General features: G+C 40.8%; 1 protein-coding gene across 1 annotated transcript in view; it reads right to left on the reverse strand.

Annotated features, from left to right (window-relative positions):
- The window catches only part of SPOCK1 (SPARC (osteonectin), cwcv and kazal like domains proteoglycan 1), a 529,169-nt gene that overhangs the window by 278,038 nt on the left and 230,074 nt on the right, over window positions 1–21,057 (reverse strand). Inside the window, exon 3 of the mRNA XM_054488779.2 lies at window positions 12,583–12,628. Coding sequence (XP_054344754.1) covers window positions 12,583–12,628 — 46 coding nt within the window. The remainder of the gene's footprint in view (window positions 1–12,582; window positions 12,629–21,057) is intronic.

Consider the following 21,057-nt stretch of genomic DNA (forward strand, 5'->3'; position numbering starts at 1 on the left):
CCCTTGACCTCTCCGAAGATAGCTATCATTCTAATCGTTCTGTTAGTTGCTGAGAATTTTATAATGACAAGATCTAATATGGATTTGCTGATGTCTTAAAATAAGATGTGGATTTTATTGAGCACATCAGCATCCACACACGTTTGAGAAACATATGTAAATATGCATGTATGTGTGCAAGGAAAGCATTTCCCACCCACGTAAAGCCCATACTACACTGTGAAGCTCCACAAAAAACTGCCCTTGGCTCTGGTGGCCTATAGGGAAGAATGCTGACATTCTTAATCCATCATTTGCCTATGGGGTCGAACTAATCTACAGTGTTAGCATGGAGGAAGGTAACTATGCAGTCAGGCATCAAAGCTCTAGTTTGGATTCTGAATGTCTAACCAACAAGACTGGCTCTGCCTGCCACTTGGCTGAAGAGAGAAGAACCATATGCTTCCATTAATTGGCAGCACAGATCATCTGAACTCCTTGTTCCTGCCAGGAAAAGCCCAGAACTCTCTGTTCCCAATGCTAATCAGTTAACAGCAACAAAACAATCAGAGTATTCCCTGATGGAGATGCAGGCCAACCATTCTTCCTGATATTGTCAATTTCGTCCATGTATCAAGCCAGGCCTTTAGAAGACAGTGCACTCTGAATTATTGAGTTGACTTATAGAACTGTACTTTGGCACTAAGCATCATTGTATAATGAAAGATCTTGGATGAAGTAATCATAAAAGCTTACTAGGGTATTCACTGCCAGATACTGGCGGGAACACTGGCCACCCTGATAAACCCCCTTCTGAGAACCCACAGGAGGAAAGCATCTCTGGTCTCACTACTATGAATACCTGTATTTCTCCTGAACACCTGCCTTGTTTACACATCATGGGAACATAGTGCTCTGTGTGTCCTTCTCTACTTTGTTAGGAAGCTCTGAGCCCAGTTACAGAAGTATACAGAAACTTACTGGGCATGTGATGGAGTAACAGCATACATAGCATGGCTTTGCTATGCCTTTAATTTACTTATACTCAAATGTTTTTTCTTATACTCAAATGTTTTCATCTATTCGTGTTATCACTTGACACTTATATATGCCTATAAGTTGTTTTCTGGTGAATGAGGCAAAGACAAAAACAAAAAAAGACATATCGGGTTATCATGTATTTTGTTACAGATCCAAGGACCACAGAGTGATAGTTCAAGTAAGTTCCTGCAGGGAAAGTGAGCATTCATGGACGTGAAGTGAAGGCAGGAGGAGAACTCAAGTGCATTGATCACCATATATTGAAGTTAGGAAGGGAAAGGGGGAGCTAGAGTGGAGTTCAGGGCAAGGGCCTGAGAGTGGCACAACCCTAGGCAAATTTAGGACCTGAATGTCACCGTGGCTCCAGTGGGCTCGGAGGATCATTTTTCACCTAATTAGGGATTGTCTTGCCTTGGCAATGACTGCAACTGACATTTTCCACCTTCTCTAGCCCTTTCTACCATGAATTTTGGAGGCAAAGAAGAAGACGAGCAGTGCAGGGCCATCTACTGTACACAGCATCCATCCTGTGCTAAGCAGTTCCTTCTGGCCAGGCTGCCAGTGCCCATGGAATTACCCACACCCTCCTGGCAGCAAGGAAACTCAGCACCTCACATCATCACTGTTGAGATCACATGGGTTCCACTTTTGTTCTTTGGGAATTGGCATATGTTTCTAAATCATGGTGGCACCATATTCTGTATGGATTTTTGAGTATGAGACTTGTGCATGTGTGCATGTATGAGGGCATGGGCTGTGTTTCCCTCTTTTAAAGGCTAAACCACTCCATCTCCAGGTGATGGAGGCCACACAGAAATAGCAATTCAGGCTCTTATGCTTATTACAAGTGGCTTTAGGCCTTGTACTGGTCCGTTGTGTGCTGCTATAATAGAGTATCATAGACTGGGTAATTTATAACAAACAGAAATTTATTTGGCTTATGGTTCTGGAGTCTGAGAAGTCCAAGATCAAGGGACTGCATCTGGTGAGGGCCTTCTTGTTGTCTCAGTACATGGGGGCAGGCATCACATGGTGACAGAGGGCAAGAGGTCAGACTCGCAGCCTCAAGTCCTTTTACAATAGATAGGCATGGCTCCATTCGTGAGGGTGAAGCCCTCATGACCTAAACAGCTCCCCTACGCCCCACCTCTCAACACTATTGCATTGGGGATTATGTTTCCAACACATGCTTGTGGGGGGAACACATTCAAACCACTGCTGGCCTCCTGTGGTCTCTGAGCACAGTCCCAACAAAGACAACTTCTGCTCAGGCAGTCTGTCCCCAACTGTGCGAGGCACTGCCTCCACCCCAAGGGCTACGCAGCTGCACCAAGTCAGAGGGACCCCAAGGACACATCAACCTCCAGTGCACGCGTGCCACAAGCTAAAGACAAGAAGAGAAGCTACAAACAGCCCAAAGGCACATTTACCCTCTTGCTGTATTTTTTTAATAATTGATTTTCCAGCACTGAAGTATTAAGTTTCACACACAAAAACAAATGTTCATTTCCAGCTGCTTTTGAGCAATCCGTAGTCCTTACAATGCTGACCCAAGCCCTCATAACCATCGTCAGCTAGAGTTGGGTCAGGGCTGCTCTCTGCCGGTGGCATGGGTGTTAGTTTGTCCCAGTCCCACCACTCCCAGTGTTACTGCATCAGGCCCATCTTGCTATCTACAATCCTGCTCTGGGTGTTTCAAGGTGCCCAGCAGAATGAGACTTGAGAGACAAAGGGAAAAAGTGAAACAGCCTACTAAAGTAATGATTGACATTTCCTTCATATCTCTTAACAAAAGTATTTTTAAAAGAAGCATCCTATCTGCACTGAACTGAATGTTTGTGTCTCCCCAAAATTTATGTGTTGAAATCCTTTCTCCAATGTGGTGGCATTAGAGGTAGGGCCTTTGGGTGGTGATTAGGTCATGAGGGTGAACCCTCTTGGATGTGATTAGTGCCATTATCAAAGGAACCCCAGAGAGTTCTCAAGTTCTCTTTCCCCCAACATGAGGACACAAGAAGATGTCCATCCACAGCCTGGAAGAGGGCCCTCACCAGCACCCAGCTATGCTGGCACCTCATCTCCAACTTCTGGCCTCCAGAACTGTAAGAAATAAATTTCTACTGTTTGTAGGCCACCCGGTCTATGGTGTTAGAACAGAAGCCCCAAAGGACTAAAGCATGATCAGATTTCACCTCTGCAGCACTGAGCGATCAGCTGTCAGAAAACATTTCTCCCCACCAGATGCTCCCCTTCCTCTCTATCTCCAAACACCTGCCCATCTTCAGAAAGGCCCCCAGGTCACCTCTTCTAGGATCCTTTTCCTGACCTTCAACCAGGAAGGGCTAATCCCTGGCCTGAGCCCCAACTCTGCCAGCTTCTGTCAGGGCACCTCAAACACATCCTTTGAGTGATTTTATTTCGTGTGTGTCTCTTGGCTCTGTAGACCACAAGCCCCCTGAGGAGAGCACTGTCACACTCCCCTCCACAGTCCTCACCAAGTCTGTGAGTTCTTCATTCAATGATTAACTGATCAATGAGCTCACACTCTGGTGGAATAGGCAGAGACATCTAAAACCACTAAGATCCTTCCCAATATGAAACACCAGAAGAAGACAGCAGTACTCTATCTCCTGCCAAAGCTTTCTTGCCTTTCTCACGTGCATTCTGAGATTGAATAAGGAGTTTTATCCCTCATGCCACATGTGTAATAGATGTCATGATTTCTATGTTACAGATAAGAAAACTGAGGCACCCACTTAGGTATACACAGCTATTAGAGGGAAGAGCTAGAAAATGAACCCATTCTCTAAGAGTGCAAATCCCCAGGGCCTTTCCACTATACCACATTGCCTTTCATCAGGCATGGTTTCTGAGGCAGAATGAACATTTAATAGGTTTCCAGCAGTTAATTGCTACACAGTACAATTGAGGAGCTTAACAAAACAAAACCCCCATCTCAGGCCTGAAAGTTGTAGAGGATGCAGGTGACGCCTGCAGGTTTTTCTCCAAGCAGCCATTTCCTGATTGGGAAAACGCAATAATCCATTCTACCTTCTCAAATGAGAAAAATTTAAGAGCATTATTGATTGATTTTAAAATTCAGCTGACATTTTTTTCCCTATTGAGAATTTTCCCAAACCAAGGCTGGTTCATTAAGACTCAACAAGTACAATATAATTAATTCAGGGACTGTTGTTCTAGCAGGTGGATTAACAGGAAGGTTTTTTTCCCCCTTTTATACAACTAACACCACATTTTATGAGTTTGGGGAAAGGTAATAAACATGTCTTTAAAATGGATTCATTCGTGCTGAAAGAACCTCTTAAACACAGTATTAGAAAGCTGCAGTGCCCCATAATTGCAGGGAGAATTTTACCACCCTTCATCATTCACTACGATTCCCTCCAAAGGGTGGAGCACAACCCAGAATGGCTTTTGCTCCTTGGTTCTAGGGGCACAGAGTCCTGAGAGCTCTTTGTGAAGTCAGGGTGAAGCCAGAACACAAACTCATAGCCGATCCCAGCACTCAGTGAGGAAAAGGAACCTACATAGTTCCTGGCAGAACTGACTGAGCAGGAAGAAACGCTCTTTGTAGAGAACATACCACATACCCACTCCTTGGCCCTTTGCAAACATGCCCTCTCCACAAATGGCCTACAAGACAGCTGTGATTAGACCCATTCTACAGATAAGAAAACAAAGGCTTATAAATCATTCTACTATAAAGACACATGAACACATATGTTTACTGCGACACCGTTCACAATAGCAAAGACGTGGAACCAACCCAAATGCTCATTAATGATAGACTGGATAAAGAAAATGTGGCACATATACACCATGGAATACTATACAGCCATAAAAAAGGATGAGTTCATGTCCTTTGCAGGGACATGGATGAAGCTGGAAACCATCATTCTCAGCAAACTAACACAAGAACAGAAAACCAAACACTGCATGTTCTCACTCATAAGTGGGAGTTGAACAATGAGAACATATGAACACAGGGAAGGGAGCATCACATACTGGGGCCTGTTGGGGGATGGGGAACTAGGGGAGGGGTAGCATTAGGAGAAATACCTAATGTAGATGATGGGTTGATGGTTGCAGCAAACCATCATGGCACATGTATACCCATGTAACAAACCTGCACATTCTGCACATGTACCCCAGAACTTAAAGTATAATAATAATAAAAAAACACTGAAAACAGATGAAAAGTAAAGGCACATGAAAGTAAAAAAAAAAAAAAAAAAGAAAACAAAGCCTAGATAAGTCAAATGATTCAAATGTATACAATGAGCTTATGGGAGAGGCAAGATTTGATTTGAGCGCTTTCAACTCTTGCTCTTTCCTCCACAACTCACAGTGTCCCATAGGATTCTGTAAGAAAAGACTTCTTTGGCCTTTTTTGCTTTTTATTCTGAGCCCTCTCCACCCCTGATGGTTAAAAGGCCCATTTAATTCCATTGGTTTTATTTCAGTTACAGTATATTCATAACTCATTAGCTAAACTGTAACCTTTGAAATAAGAGCATCATGCTTCAAATTTTTCATTTTTCCTTTATGAGAAAACATATATGGAAAACTATTCTGCCTGAACTTAACTACCATAGCTCCCAAGGACTTCAGCAACTATCTCATCCACCCTCTTTATTTCAGAGATGGGTGAACTAAAGTCCAGAAAGGACATGTGATTTGCCCAAAGTTGCACATTTTAACAGTGGCAGAGCCATGTCCCACCTCAGCCCTCCTCCTGGCATCCCACACTCTTCAGGCCAAGCATTTTACATTTAAAAATACTAAGAAAAAGCAGCCCCAACAGCAAAACAGATGGAGTCAAGAGAAACATCCATCAGTGGGGGAATAATTGAATTAATTGTGATAATTAATACAATAGAATAGCACAATATACAAGAATTCATTAGATCTACAACTACCAAAAAAGGTACCTCAAAAGCAATGTTAAGTGGAATAAACAGATTAGAGAGGGAAACATTAATTTCTATTGCAAAACATATAATGTAACATTGCCTGTATACATATACATGACATAAAAACATAAGGACATGAACAGAAAAGCAAATCAATGATATGGTCACCTTTAGAAAAAAGAAAATGGGAAAGAAGAAGGGGCACCCATGAGATTCAAATTTTGTAGCTGATATTTTATTCTCTAAAATAAGCAAACAGACAAAGGCAGACAAAGACAAAAGAGAAAATATTCAATTTGATCAAACATCGAGGCAGAGAGACTGAGTTAAAATAGGAGCACACTAATATTTGAATTAATAGCTTTCTGTTTCTTCCCTGGAGTACTGAATTAGAATGTTTAAAAATCAATACTCCAAAATTTTTTTTAAATAGGACTATCTTATTGTCACAATCAAGAAACAGAAGAAAAGATGGCAGTGGGAACAGGCTAATTAGGCTGGAGCCGATTGTGCGTGTCTGGGGCAGAGAGTAGGTTAATGTGAATAAGATGAGTAGTTGCTGTCGGGGAAAGCGTATTCCTAATTATGTGCAAAAGGCAAAGGTGAGAGGGAGAAACCAACCAGACCAAACATGAGCGAGCCAGGAGAAAAGTATTAAGATGCTTCCCACAAACGAGGCCAGCTGCCTCTGAAAATCCACAGCTCCAGGGATCAGATAAGGTGAAAAAATTCTTTAAAAAACTGAAAAACTTTCAAGGCCCTATAAATGCTAATCAGAGCTTCTTTTGGGGTGAGGCTAAACTCCACATTAAGAAGAAAGCTATGGGGAGTTAAGATTTCTATTAAGCCTATTATGTAAATTTTCAGATTAATCTAGAGAAGGAAAACTCCCCTTCTATAGAAGATTTTTAGAAATAAGCAATCTTGACTCCCCAGGCACCCTTTAAGACCTTGGCAAAACACAAATGCTGTGATAATCCATTGGGCTGCGGTTCCAGAAACACAGCTGGAACACGAGAAGAACTCCTTCCTTTTGAGTTTTAGAATTTTTGCCTCAAAATAGCTCAGGGCTTTGGTCAGGATTTGAGTTTGTCAGGATCTTGGTATAATAGACTGGAAGTCAAAGGGTGAGGTCTTTCTTTTCTCCTATTCACGAGAACAGCATGAGTGAAAGGGGCCCCTGACTCTGTGAGTTTTATTTTTATCTGGAGATCAATTTCTACAAGTTCACATGCTGCTTTGAAGATCACCAGCAACATCTGAGGTTTATCTACAGCCAGTCTGCTCTGGAAGAATGATTAGTATTCACTCCAGAATAAAAAGCATCATCTTTAAAACCAATGTCTATACACTTTATCTGAAATGTTCATTGATTCCACTTTAAAGGAACCCACTTGTCTCAGGAAAGTCCCATGCTAAATCTCTCCAGCCATTAGTCCTACAGTGGCTTGTCTCCTCAAGTGGAACTTCATAGCCAAATAAATTGGGGGGGAGGGTTCTTTCCTGAGTGCACCCTGTGGCTCCAGCAGAGAACCTGTTAGTGTTCCATCACTTTGAGACATCTTCATGTAATCAGAATTTTTTTCTAAAATAGTATGGTGGTTATATACATAAATTACCTTCCAAACCTTCCAGTGCACAAAAAATCCTTTTGTTCAGCAAAATTACTAAAAATAAGTTTCCATTTTCTTCTTCTAAAAGAACTAGTCAGGCAGCTTTGAAAGACCTTCTCAGAATTCACTTTGCTGTATGTTCACCCCCTATTCAATGAATCCCCAAAGCATTACCTTTATTTTATTTTTACAACAGCTTTGTGGTTCAATAAATTCTATCTTTCATTCCCCTCCAGACCCTCATCAAGCCATCTCACTTAAAGGCAAAAGAGACAATCTTTGTGACAATACCTTTATTATTTGCATTGAAGGTAACTGTTACCAGCAAGTGTTGGTTGTACAGCATCAGGGAGCCTGGTCCACACACCAAAGGCACAGACTGCATAAGGCCAAGGCATAGCAAAAAACATCACCTCAACCAAAACTGGCCTGTCACCTGTATAAACACTTGACATATTAAGGATTTCCCTGTTACCCAGACCAACTCTCCTCACTTCCCTACCCCCAATAGGACCTTGGATGGATGTCTCTGAGGACTGATAACCGGGAGTGTCCCCCAAGAGTGGTCTTCCTTAGTGTTGTCCCTATTATCCAGTTCAGTGCATTTAAACATCAGGCATTTGGTAACCGCTTAAGGAATGAAGGAAGGAATGAACACATTAAGAGCCTGAACTTCTTCAGCTCCAATAATGGGGATCTGGAGTATACCAGTACGATGACCCACCACTAGTTAAGACAAGCCAGTGTCAGTTTAGCTCCAAGAGCTTCAGAGCATCACAACTTGGAAGGCCACCAGGAAGGAACAAAAGGAGAAGGGAATAAAACCAGAGTGGAATGGGAAGAAAGCCACTAGGAGAGGCTGCTAAATAGGAAGAGAATGAAAACAATCAATGACTTGCTGATCACTTGTCAAGCACTTCCTATATGCCAGGCATATTAACTCACTTCATCTTCTCAGGGCTATTATTGAAAGTACTTATCATTATTGCCATTTCCAGATAGGAAGATTTAGAATCAGAGAAATTAAGCTACTTGCCCAGGATCACACAGCTAGTAACTGACAGAGTCAAATTCTAAACTTGGAGAATCTGACTCCAAACCCTAAGACCCCAGACTGCACTTACCAAAGTGTATCATGCCAAATACATTACCTCCTCTGAGTATCTGATAGGTGTGTAGTGGAAAAAAATTGAAAATATGGTCACAGGCAAATTTGGAAAATGATAGGTTAAATGGGCTTCTTTACGGAAAGACACCTCAGAGTTTTTAAGTTGATAATGAGCATGTGAATCTCCAAGAGATGAGGGTATATGTGTGTCCCTTATTTGACCATCAATGGTTTTCTCGGGGAAGCATCTTGCTGACCCAGATTCCCACTGAGAAGTACTAACCTCATATGCGCTCCTGAGTTTGTCAGGGGCCAGTTAAGGGAAGGTGCTGGCAGGGCAAAGTGGCAGAGGCAACCAAAAGCTCTGGAATCACCCCAGAGCTCTGCAGCCTCAGCCAGCCCTCTGAAGGTCCATCCAGGGGTCTTCATTTCTCCTGACTATGCAAGATAAGAAAGCCATTTGCATTGGCCCATGGCTCTCTCAAACTGTGCAGCCTGTCCAACTCTGTCTGCATGGTGTCTTTCTTTATGGACTTCACAAGGGAAATTTCTCACCTGAGTTAATCATTGCCTTCAATTCTGAACTCCTGTCTGTCCTTTCTGTGAGGAGATTTGGCATTAAATCATTACAAGACAAAAGGATATACTACTTATGCCACTTTACCCTAATCTCAGGAAGAATTCTTAGAAAAGTCTGAAGTTGATGGCCATTATACTCCACTGACAGAAACATTGAAGATTCACTTAAAGATAACAAGTTAAAGACATTCTGAGTCTCATCATTGGAGAGCACCAGGTGAGATAGTTTTCTTCTAACTGCCTTAGAGTCAATTATGTGATGATAGCACTCGCTCCATGAAGCCCTGTTGTTCAAAGTTCAGTAAATATCTTTAAGCAGAGACAGCAATTACAGCTAAGTAACTATTTCTTGAATACTTTGAGTCTTCTAACTATTCACCACACCAACACGACAATCAGAAGCTGCATGGGCATTTCAGAGGTCAAGCTGGAGAGCTGAATTGATAAGTCTGACCACTGGTGACAGCCAGAGTCCAGGGCTCCAAGGCAATGAACGATGCCATGAAGAAGTTACCCAAGAGTCCTAGAGGAGTGACATCATTTAGCAAGTATGTTTTTGGGTTCCTAATTATAGCTGTTGAGTCACCAAACCAAATTCTCTAAAATACTGCCCTCATCGTGTCACTCGCCTGCTCAAAGACTTTCTATGGCACCCCACTGCCAAGAAAACAAGGTTCAAATTTGGCAGATTGGTATGGAATGTCCCCTCAACCCATTTCAAATCCACCTTTCTGACTACACTATTACCAGAATTCTCTATGCTGGGCCTTCCTTCTCCTCGTCTCCCTCTACATTCCAAGCCTACTCCACACCCACCTCCATCATGAAGCCCCTTCCATCCCCATCCTAAACCATATTTGTCATCTGAAACTCTGAAGACACTCTTCAACAAGTTCTATTTCTACAAACTAAAACTTTCCCCCAACCACAAACCCATTTTAATTATGTTTGATTCTTTTTTCAGCTCAGAAGAGGAAATGACTCCTCTCTTTGGCTGTCATCTTCCACTGGAGTTCAGTAATTCTCCTATTTTCTGGAAGATGAAATGCTCTACATCTTCCATGCCTGTGGTTTATATTTCACCAAGTGGTGTCAGCGCTGATAGAGTAACCTCTCATTTTTATTGAGCCGCACACAATGTAATTGATGACATCTGCTGGGGCTGATATTTTAAGTGAAGGCTATTCTCAGCTCTGCCTGTGCTCCTCATGGTTCTGTATATAAATAGCCAATGGCAGCTACCCCTGAGGTACAAAGTGGGGATACTCAGCTAAGGTCCTTAATTATATCCCATAAAGTCATAAGGTTTTCTGGGAGGGTTAATCTGAGCAGACCCAGTTTTCAAGCCTGCAGAGCTAGAAAAAGAGAACAGGATGGGGCTCTGCTGGATATAGCTGCCATCAATCCTAGGAGAGAAAAATCCTTGTTTGAACTGTTTACCTACTCAGGTTTAAAGACGGTGATTTTGTGGTTCTCAAAATTTCTGTGTTAACTCCCAAACCAAGGGAAGCTATCATTTATATCCCGAGTGGCAAATGACACCTACCTTGATGTATTCTTTCTCCAATGTGCATTAGTAAAAGTAAAAATGTCTTCCCTCGGGAGAGTGTATTCATTTGCAAGCTTTGGCAAAGAGTAATTTTGACAGTTATTTAGGCAACATTTGATCCTTATAGCACAAGAACCTATTTCTAGTTCTTAGCTAAAAAGAATCAGTTCACAGCGACTGTCAGCTGAGTTACCTTTGCAGGCAAAAGCCTGGTAGGGTTGTTTGCAGAAGGGCTTGTTTATCAGGCACAGACAGGGAATTTGTTGCTCTTTAACTACCAGTATTCTTCATAAAGTTTTATCCTATTAAAAAGTTTTAAAATTTTTGATCACTTTTAATAAAACATTTCTAAACTAAATTACAAATGCCTTCGTATGCTTTTGAGTGAATCATTGTGATGATTCAGTCATTGTTAGGATTGTAAAGGAACAATTCCGTTACCACTCTAAGGCTGCTAAGACGTGTATAGTCCAGATAGAGCCTCCAAAGGAATGTTTTGCTGGACACCTTGCCCTTTACACAAACATACACAGTTCTCCATCTGTAGATTCACATGCTTCCCTGAACACACCTGCATCACAGCCATTAACAGATCCCACCACAATTGTTGACTGATTCATTTCCCTACTCCCCACTCTGAGCTCCTGTAGGGTAGGCACCACAGCATTTTTGCTCTATCCCCAGTACCTGGCTTGGTGCTTGTGCATACAGCGAAAGCTCAATAAATGTTTGAGAATGCTAGCGTGCATGAATGAAAAAAATGTTACACTACTTCAAAGCATATGATAAATGTATATATGGAAATTTTAATACTGTTTTTGCTTATGAGAAAACCAGAGTCCAGAGGTAGTGACCCATTAAACCGACAAAGCAGACGGCAGAAAGAAGCACCTTCCTCCATGACACATGTCAATGCCTCCCTCGATTTCTTCGTATCAAGTTGGCCCTCATGATCACATCGAATACTCACATTACAGAACTGAAGCTGATTCTCAGAAGCATGAACGCTTTGAGATGTAGTAGGTAATACCGTTTCATTGTGTTTTGGCATTAATTGCATACGAACACATGAAGTGCAATCTACCATCATTTTCAACAGCACCACACATGGAACAACGGGGGAAGGGATGTGATTCGTGGCAGGTCCTCATTGTGTGTTAAATAACTCACAGGAGGACACTGTTAGTGATTTACAACAGCTATCATGAGAGACTGGTTTGATGCTTGCTGGGGGAATGGGGGTGGAGAAAGCCTTCTGTGGGCCATGCTTAAACCCTAGTAGTCACCAAGCTAACTCTGAAACAGGCTTCTATTTAGAAACCATGAAGAAGTTATTTAACAAATAAAATCGCAGTACCCTTGAAAGTCTCCCAGGATTAACCTTTTTCTAGAAAGAAAGTTTCATTTTTATGGCTCATGTGAATTAGGGAAGCATCTCCAGGCATAGTCTGTTCCATGAATGAAAGCGCTGCATTCAGCCCCACAATTCACCATGTTAATTTGATAATCAAATTTCACTTTTTTTAAAACAAAACCAATCAATGATTATATTGGTCAAGTCAATTAAAAAAAATTGTTTAAATCAGCCCTAGATATAACCTCAGACAAATAACCAATTTGATAAAATAATTTCTATCACCCCAGTCAATTCAGTCCCCAAAGTCAATAAAGTAACACCGCTAGCTGGCCCTTGTGGAAACATTAACTCAGCGTGCAAGGAAGGAAAAATGAAACCACATTTACCACAGAGTATACAGCATGAAATATTGCATCCATTACCTTGGTCAAAGGGCTTGTTGGGATTCCAGTTTCTGAAATAATCATCCTATATAAGGAAAAAATAGAAAACAAAGGTCAGAGTTCAAAAAGCTTCTCACATAACTGCATAAAAACCTGCCCCTCTGCCTTCCTTTTTACCTCCCAAAACACAAAGGAAAACACTGAAAGCTTAGAAATTTTTCCCAAAACAGGCATTAATGTGTAATAAAAAAATATCAATTTCCTTTTCAAATTCCTGTCTTTCAAACTGTATGTATTAAATACTGGGAAGAGTAAAAACATTTCAGCCCAGTATGGAAACAGCGCTGCTCTTCTTAGTTTGACATATAAACCCAGACACCTTCTAAGTGCAAGGTGTATTTGCTATCAATTATACTGTAGGTGATGCCTTGCTGCTCTCAGTTATGATTAAGCCTCTATGTTTGTAACAGCTGATAATTCAACTGTCAACATTTCTTTACATAGAGACATGCATCTTGTGGTGCACAGTTCCAGTTTTTCAATACTCACAAAACCTAAAAAGAGACAGCCTTCCAAATATTAGAATTAACCAAAGGCGTACATTTAGCTTAATATCATTTGTTTTGGGTGTGGAAAGATGAAAAAACAAAGGCTGGCCAATCTGGTCTCTTCATAACCATGTCTTTCTTGCATTTGGGTTGCATCAATTTATGCTCTGAGGATAGGCAATTCATTACTTTAAAATTGCAAGGATCTCAATCACTCAATTCTTCATAGCTATGTTAACTTCTTCCCCACTCCTAATAACCCTTTCCTTCCTAACAGCCACCGTGTACTCCTTTTATTCTCCCCATCAGCACTCTTTGACCCCATTGTTTCCTGGCACACCCACTGTATCAGCAAAACTGAACAGCTTGCAAGTTGAAGAGGTGTCACCCATGCACATTATTCCCATAGCATCTTTAAGGATTTGTCCCTTTGTAGTTAATATTCAATTGCCTTGCTATATGTGTTTTTGGCAGGCAGTCTGCATGCTGCAGTTTCAGAAAGCTGTCCAAAATGAAGCCTCAATATCTCTTCTGGAAAAGCTAATTTACATCAAAGTGCACAATTAGTTTAAATTATTGTCCATGCTGTGTTCTGATGCAGTTTATCTCTGACACGATCTCCTGTGAATTTTATCAGCCTCAGTGTCATTCAATTACGTAGCTTTATTATATCCTTGTTGAGTTCACCTAAGCCCTTAAATAGATTTTAGGAAACTAGCTTTAGAGTAAACTCAGAACATATTGTTTCTTGGCCAGTGATTCCATCTTCCAAAGCATTAGGAAATAAACAGCTTCCTCTGGATCCAGAGGATTCAGCACTAAATTATTTTTAGTTTCAAAGAATTGCCCACTTTGCTCTGGCTTGCTTTAATTTTATAGAATAACTGGCCTTCTCACCAATCTAGTTAGGGAGTCTTTGAGCTCTTTACCATGAAATACCACTGAGGAAATTTAAAACAATCTCTCTGCAATATCTTTCCCTATTTATAAGTTTAAATACAATCCCAAACTTTTGGAATTGTGCTGTCAGAAACTCGGCAGCCACTGTTAAATGATTTTAAGTTAAAAGTTGGATGGTAGATAGGAAATTTAGCACCCAATTTCTAGGTTTGATGACCAAAGTGTTCTTAGCCTTAGACAACCATGTTACCAATATTTTCTGCTATTCTCAAGGGCAGAAGAGATAACCCAAGATGAACTCATTCTCACCAGTGGAGAAAAAAAGGATCAAACTGTTCATCCTTCCAACTGTGGTTTATCGATGCTCTCTCCACATACAGAGGACGGCATCACGTATAATGGCAATATGGAATCTTGTGAGATATTTTCTACCTGAACATGCTGTTCTAATAGATAAAGCCCTTGGAAGCTCAGGCTGTGTATCCAACAGGGAAGGGCTGGAACCAAAGACAAGTTCCTTTAACTTTAATTTCACAGGTCACATTCTCTTTGATGTCAAAGAAAGGTTTGAGCAAGTCTCAAGAACTGGATATTCCCTAATGATTTCAACATACTTTATAACTTGGATGGAATTTGAAGCATTCTTCTGGACCTTGCCACTTTTTCAGGTTAACTATAATTACCATTTTTACATATTTCTTGGGGAAAAATCACAGTTTTAAGTATAAGGCCTCCAAAAGTAGCTATCTGCATTAGGATATTTAAAACCCATTGCAAATGTGACAATACTGCCTAATTGCTGCCAAAATGTGAAAGTACACCTTGAGTGAAAACTCATTATGCAAAATGAGTCCTTCAAACAACCCCTTGCCCAGCCAGGCCAAGCAGGGAAGAAAAATGATTCTCTGCATCTGATTGCTTTTGCCCTGCCTCAGGAAAGTGGACCGCCAAAGCAAAAACCAATGAGCCAGAGCTGATAAAACCTTGTGTGTCACTGCTTTGGCTGCAGCTGAGAGAGGAAACCTCACATCAGGGGCCAAGATCATGAACACATGTGAAGGACTCTAGGCACCAGAGCCCACTTGGGGGGATGGTCACTGAGCATGGGGGAGGGGTCTCTTAGCAGCTACTGCTGCAGTCTATGTCAGGGAATAAGTGCTGGAGCATACGTGATCACTCCTGCACACTGTCCTAGCTAGGTTCAAGGGCTTCCACACATGGTGAGTACAAGCAGGCTGGGCTGTATCAATTAAGTCACTCTGTGTCTGGGAGAATTCTGGTGAGGCACAGTCCAAACTCAAGTGGAGAAAGCCAAAGATAAAAGACAAAAGAGAAAAGAATGGCTCCTCTAGAGCTTCATCTCCTGAAAATTTGTTTATCCCTGAGACCCACTTAACAATTGGGGTGCTCAAAGGACATAAGGATAGCTGTCAGTGGTCCTGAACCAATACCCTACCAATACCAAGGCTGGGCATTTCACCAGGGCCTAAGACTCAGGTGGCAGAGCCAGGCTTTTTAAAAAAAAATCTTATTTTCTATCTAAATAAAAACATATTGTATCTATTTTACATTGTCCTGAAATGAACAGACCCCATGACTTGCTATGCTGTCAATAATTCTATCACTTCTACCCTGGGAAGTAGTATGTCTGCCCCAGCACGACCCCAGTGCTGTGTGGGCCCCACACTTAAGCCCTGAAGCTGACAAAGTGCAGGACATTAACAGCCCTTGCCTCTGACCTTCTCTCTGGCCCAATAAAGTTATGGCTTGTTAAAATTCAAACTGTGGTGAAAGACATATTGGATAGATCAAACTTGTCAGGCAAGGCCTATCGATCTAAGTTAGCCTCTTGAGTGGCAATTTTATCATCTAATGATAAAGCTTTTTTAAAGACTTGCAAGGAGCCCAGCAACAGTTAATTTTTAAGACATAAACCCAAATATCTAAATAAAGTCATTTATTAAGTTCAATAGCTATCATTAATGCATTCCACAGGTTGAGGAATGAAGAATGGCAGTGTTACTACATGTGTATTTTATGGGTTACACTGAAGAATATAATTATGTCAGGCATCTTCTGGACAGGACAGAGAACAGTCTTGCTGTAAATTCTAACTAACCCATATGAGGAAAGACTGATTCCATTTCACTATAGCATTTCATAAATGAATATTATTCAACCCTTTTTTAGGGATTGTTAAAACCTGAAAGACCCTATAAATGTAAGCAGAGGCCCAAACTTAAGCATATTGACTTAGGTCTAGAATCACATAGTATTCCAAGGCAGCAGGAACTCTCTTGAAAAGTTGACATGGCCAGGCGCAGTGGCTCACACCTGTAATCCCAGCACTTTGGGAGGCTGAGATGGGTGGATCACCTGACGTCAGGAGTTTGTGACCAGCCTGGCCAACATGGTGAAACCATATCTCTACTAAAAAATTAGCTAGGTGTGGTGGCACATGCCTGTAGTCCCAGCTACCCGAAAGGCTGAGATAGGAGAGTCGCTTGAACCCGGGAAGCAGAGGCTGCAGTGAGCCAAGATCGCACCATTGCACTCCAGCCTGGATGAGACGGAGCAAGACTCTGTCTCAAAATAATAAATAAATAAATTAATTAATTAATTTTTAAAAAGTCACCATAAAGATCATGGCAAGAAAGTGACAAACCATACATGTCCAGGATGAAGGAGGAGGGCTGGTATTAGTGGGAGAGGAAGAAACAGAGACTGGTAGCAAATAAGACTCCAGTTACTGTTTTATTTTCTACAGCTGATCAACAAAGATAAAACTATATTTCTCCATTTATCTCACTTATTAAATATTCCACTAACATAGTATTGAAACCTGTGAAATTATTGGCACTCGATGGCTGGCGCAAAGGAATTTAACTATTAATGCTTTAGAGATATTCTGTTCTGATAAGCATCAATGAAAAAGAAAATGTTTTACATATACATATATACACATTGTATATATTATATATTATTAAAGATATATTTGTTGTTATATATTACTATATGTTTTTCATACACATAAATATGCCAAGAGCATTCCACTCTATAATGCATCTTCCAATGAAATAATTAAGTCTGCTTAACATGAAATGACAAAATATTCTTGCTATAATTTGGGTGATTAAGTCTCTTCATCACGGATGATCATAGCCAACTACAGAGCCTATGGTTCCAGCCCATTTTGAATAAGAACCTGAATTTTCTTTTACTATACCATAGCCCCAAAATGACTGATGCAATTTAGCTCAAATATTCCCCAGGGATTTGCCTTTCAAGAGGTACCTATTTAATCTCCAAGGAATGTCAAAGTTGACTCTGAGGAAAAGATGGGGTGGCAGAACCAAATGAAAACCCAATTGCCTTGGCACCCTATTATAAAGATGATAATGTAATTTATTACATACTACAGCTTCAGATGCTACAGATCAAACACATTTAGTTCTCATGAAACAGATCATTTCTCCTTCATACATATTTTAGCTAAGCTGTTTGAACCCTGCCGTTTCATCTGATGATTACCTGAGATAATATTAATACAAATTACCAGCCTAGAAAATAAATGGGAGCCTCATTTGTCTTGACCAGGAGGGAGCAATAGAGACATAAACCGAAGGAAGCAAATTAAAAGGAGGGCAGGCAGTCACTTTGGAGTTGTCTGTGGGCCGATTGCAGATACACACAAAATGGAGAAGCACTTCCCTGCAACGCTAAGTGGATCAGAACTGAGTCTGTAGATCCCAGATGGAGGCAGACTCCACTTTACCAAAACTGCAACCTTTAGAAAGAGATCAATGAAGGGACTGTAGAAAAACTGCTCTCAAGAGGATTCAGTGCAAACTGGTTCCATTTATCTTCACACTACTTGACTGGGGGGAATAGGAAGAAGGTCTGGTTGGTGGGTGGGAGAAATGTCCCCAAAATGATAATAGAAGTCACCAGAAAAGTGAGATTTCCAGACCATTATGTAAATGCATCTGTTATATAATGTGACATTTGCCTGTAATTTTGTGTGCAGTGGAAATCTCTGCTAATCAAACTATTATAAGGTACAAAACACTCCATTTATTAAGAAAGGAGCTAGCGTCAAACACAACTACCCTGCCTCTGAGCTGTTTTCATTCACATCTCTGGGCAAATAATTTGCTGTTTGTCTCCTCCCCATCTCTGGTGAGGAGCCTCAGTGAGAATCCTTCTGAATGAAGTGACCCAGCTTGGGCAGTGACTTGAGGCTTCTCAGCCTTCCATTCAAACCTACCACTCATGAGAACCCTGTACAACAGGGCCTGGGAGTTGTCTGCATTAATACATTTCTGTGTGCACAAATCAGCCACCCCCACCCCCCACCCCCCACACACACATGGGCCTAGGCCGCTTCTGAGCAGGGATGGGTCTTACTCACCTGCACATCCCCTAAGGTATCACTCAACAGCACACAGTAAATCCTTGCTAAATCACATCAAATATAAGTAAGCAATACCAGTTTTATTAATATCTCTATATCCCTGTGAAATTCTCATAACTATTACTGGCTTGTGTAAGTACAGGTGGGTGTATGTTTATACACACACTCTAAATCACCTTCGCCCTGAATAGAGCAATTCTTTGATAAATTGGTCTGACATTTGGTTTAAAGTCCTGCAGGTCTTAGACAAAATGATTCAGGAAATAACAATGTCAGTTGCTCTGCTCTTTCAATAAGTAACCCACCAGTAAAACACAGATAATAACTGACAATCATACTTGTACTGTAACTAATGAGAAAAGATAAAGCAGCAAATGGACTGTTTATATGCATTTGATAAATTGCATCCCTTGGATATACCAATGAAAAATAAATGTGTGTGGTACTGGTTCACTGAACTAAAACAAATATTTACTACTGAGATTTCAGATTTAGAATGAAATTTACATTTTATTTGGCAACTACTTTGATGCTATGTCTACATACAGTTGAAAAATCAAAAACCTACCTCAACTTCCTGAGCACGAAAGCATTATAAATGAGAAAAAAATAAAAGAATCACATCAAACAATAGGAAGAAATGTATACATTTTTGATAATTGCATCAAATTTTCAAATTATCATAACATTAGAAAGGTCATCCAGATATGCTCTCTTAAGTCACCTACCATCATTCCTTTGAAAAGGTCCCAACAATTCACTAAGTTCATGGGAAAGGACATGAGGTTATGGGGTAGAATAACTGAAGCGGGAAGAAATCTGAGTGTGCTCTAGTGATCTATATCATTGCTGCCGAACAGCTAGCAAAATCATGATTAAATCCAAACACTCAGCCATGATTACCATCCACTAGAATTTCAAATGAGTAATTGCCTGTGACATTGGTCCAAAGGGCGAAATTCAATAAAAACCCCAAGATGACATCCAAGACCAAGAGTAGTATACCTTCTACATTTCTGTAAAGAAATTCCTTTGCCTTGCAGTTTCAAAATAGCTTGAGGGGTCCTCAAATCTGAGAAAAATATGGATTTATGTTCCTAGGAAATATGTAAAATGAATAGCATTGTCATTGCTCCTCTAGCTGATTCAAGGATCTTCACCAACACAAAGAGCTCCCTCTTCTTGGGGACTTTCTTTCTGTCTTGGTTAGTCCATCCAAGCTGGGGTGGAGAGAAGTCACCCACTGGCTTGTTCTTTTCCCAAGGGAAAGAACTGAGTCTGAGGTTTCTTCCCCAAAATATGCTCTGTGTTTGAGCTTTTCTTCTGGGGATATGAATGGGCATATGATGCTCCATTTGTACTCTGGCCAAGACATGTGTTGTCTCCTCAGACTCAAAACCATCCACAACCTTGACTTTGTTAGCAAAATTATCAAATTGAGCTAGCCAAGAGCAGCCTTCTCAATATCTAGGAAGGAAAGAATAGGTCAGCACCAGGGAGTTAAAGTCAGAGAAGATACTGTAAACATGGCAGGCTTTGAAGCAGATGTGGGTTCAAATTCTGGCTCTAGCACTCACCAGCTAAGTGGCCTTGCACAATCTACTCAGCTTCTCCGAGTCAATTTCCTTATCCATAAAACAAGACCACTCACACCTACCTTGAAGGATGGTCACAATGACTTGCAATAATGATGCAAAGTGCTTGGTATGATATCTGGCATATAGAATTAATAAATAAAAGGCACACAATTTCATGTCCATTTCCTGAGGTTTACGGTAGGGGGATGTCCCAGGAACACTGAGAGAAACATTAGTCTTTGTGGATATGTTTTAAATTTCAATAATGCAATTCTTGCGTATTTGAATCTTGTCAATTAGGCCCAAGTGAAGGGAGACCAATTGCAACTGGAAAAAATAATTATGAAATACTTAAATGCATGTAATTTTATTAGTCTCACGTATGAAGAGAGATTTTTTAAAAATCAATGAAATTTGAAAACTTGAGCTACAGGCATATTTTGTGTAAAGGGCAGACCCCTACTATCTAAGATTCGGTCACCCCTACTATCTAAGATTCTCTATTGAATAGACCCTATCTATTAAAAAAGATAATACTTACACTATTGGGCCTATTTGTGCATTGGTGTGGTGTTTTAAACCACTGAAAGGTATTACCTATCATGTAAATGTAAACAAATTAATTAAAGTTTCAATTATGATTAACTATATCCTGATAAGGGACCTGAACCTGCTCTGAACAGGCAAAATTTCTGTGTAATCATCAATTTACATGTAGAAAACAGATGGAGGAACCCTGAAAGGGTATGTCTCCTTGGCACACCAAACAAAGCCATTGCCATCTTATAGCTTACAGCATGTAAACCTTCATTTCAGAGAAAGTACAAATTATACTGGCCTGAGGCCCAGCCTTGTCCGAGTATCACAAATTCCAAATTAATTAGGTCCAGGCATCTTTCTGAGAATGCCTGCTCCCTTCCCCTGCCATAGCTGGCAGGCCTCCATGAACATCCCGATGCTACTTGTAGAGAATAAAACACCAGCTATTAACTACCACCTCACCATCCCTCCCCACTTATCCTCTCGCCAAACACAGGGATTGGCAGAAGCAGTGGTTTCCACCTTGGCTGATGTC

This window comes from Pongo pygmaeus, chromosome 4 (genome assembly GCF_028885625.2).
Source record: "Pongo pygmaeus isolate AG05252 chromosome 4, NHGRI_mPonPyg2-v2.0_pri, whole genome shotgun sequence".
In the NCBI taxonomy this organism is placed as follows: domain Eukaryota; kingdom Metazoa; phylum Chordata; class Mammalia; order Primates; family Hominidae; genus Pongo; species Pongo pygmaeus.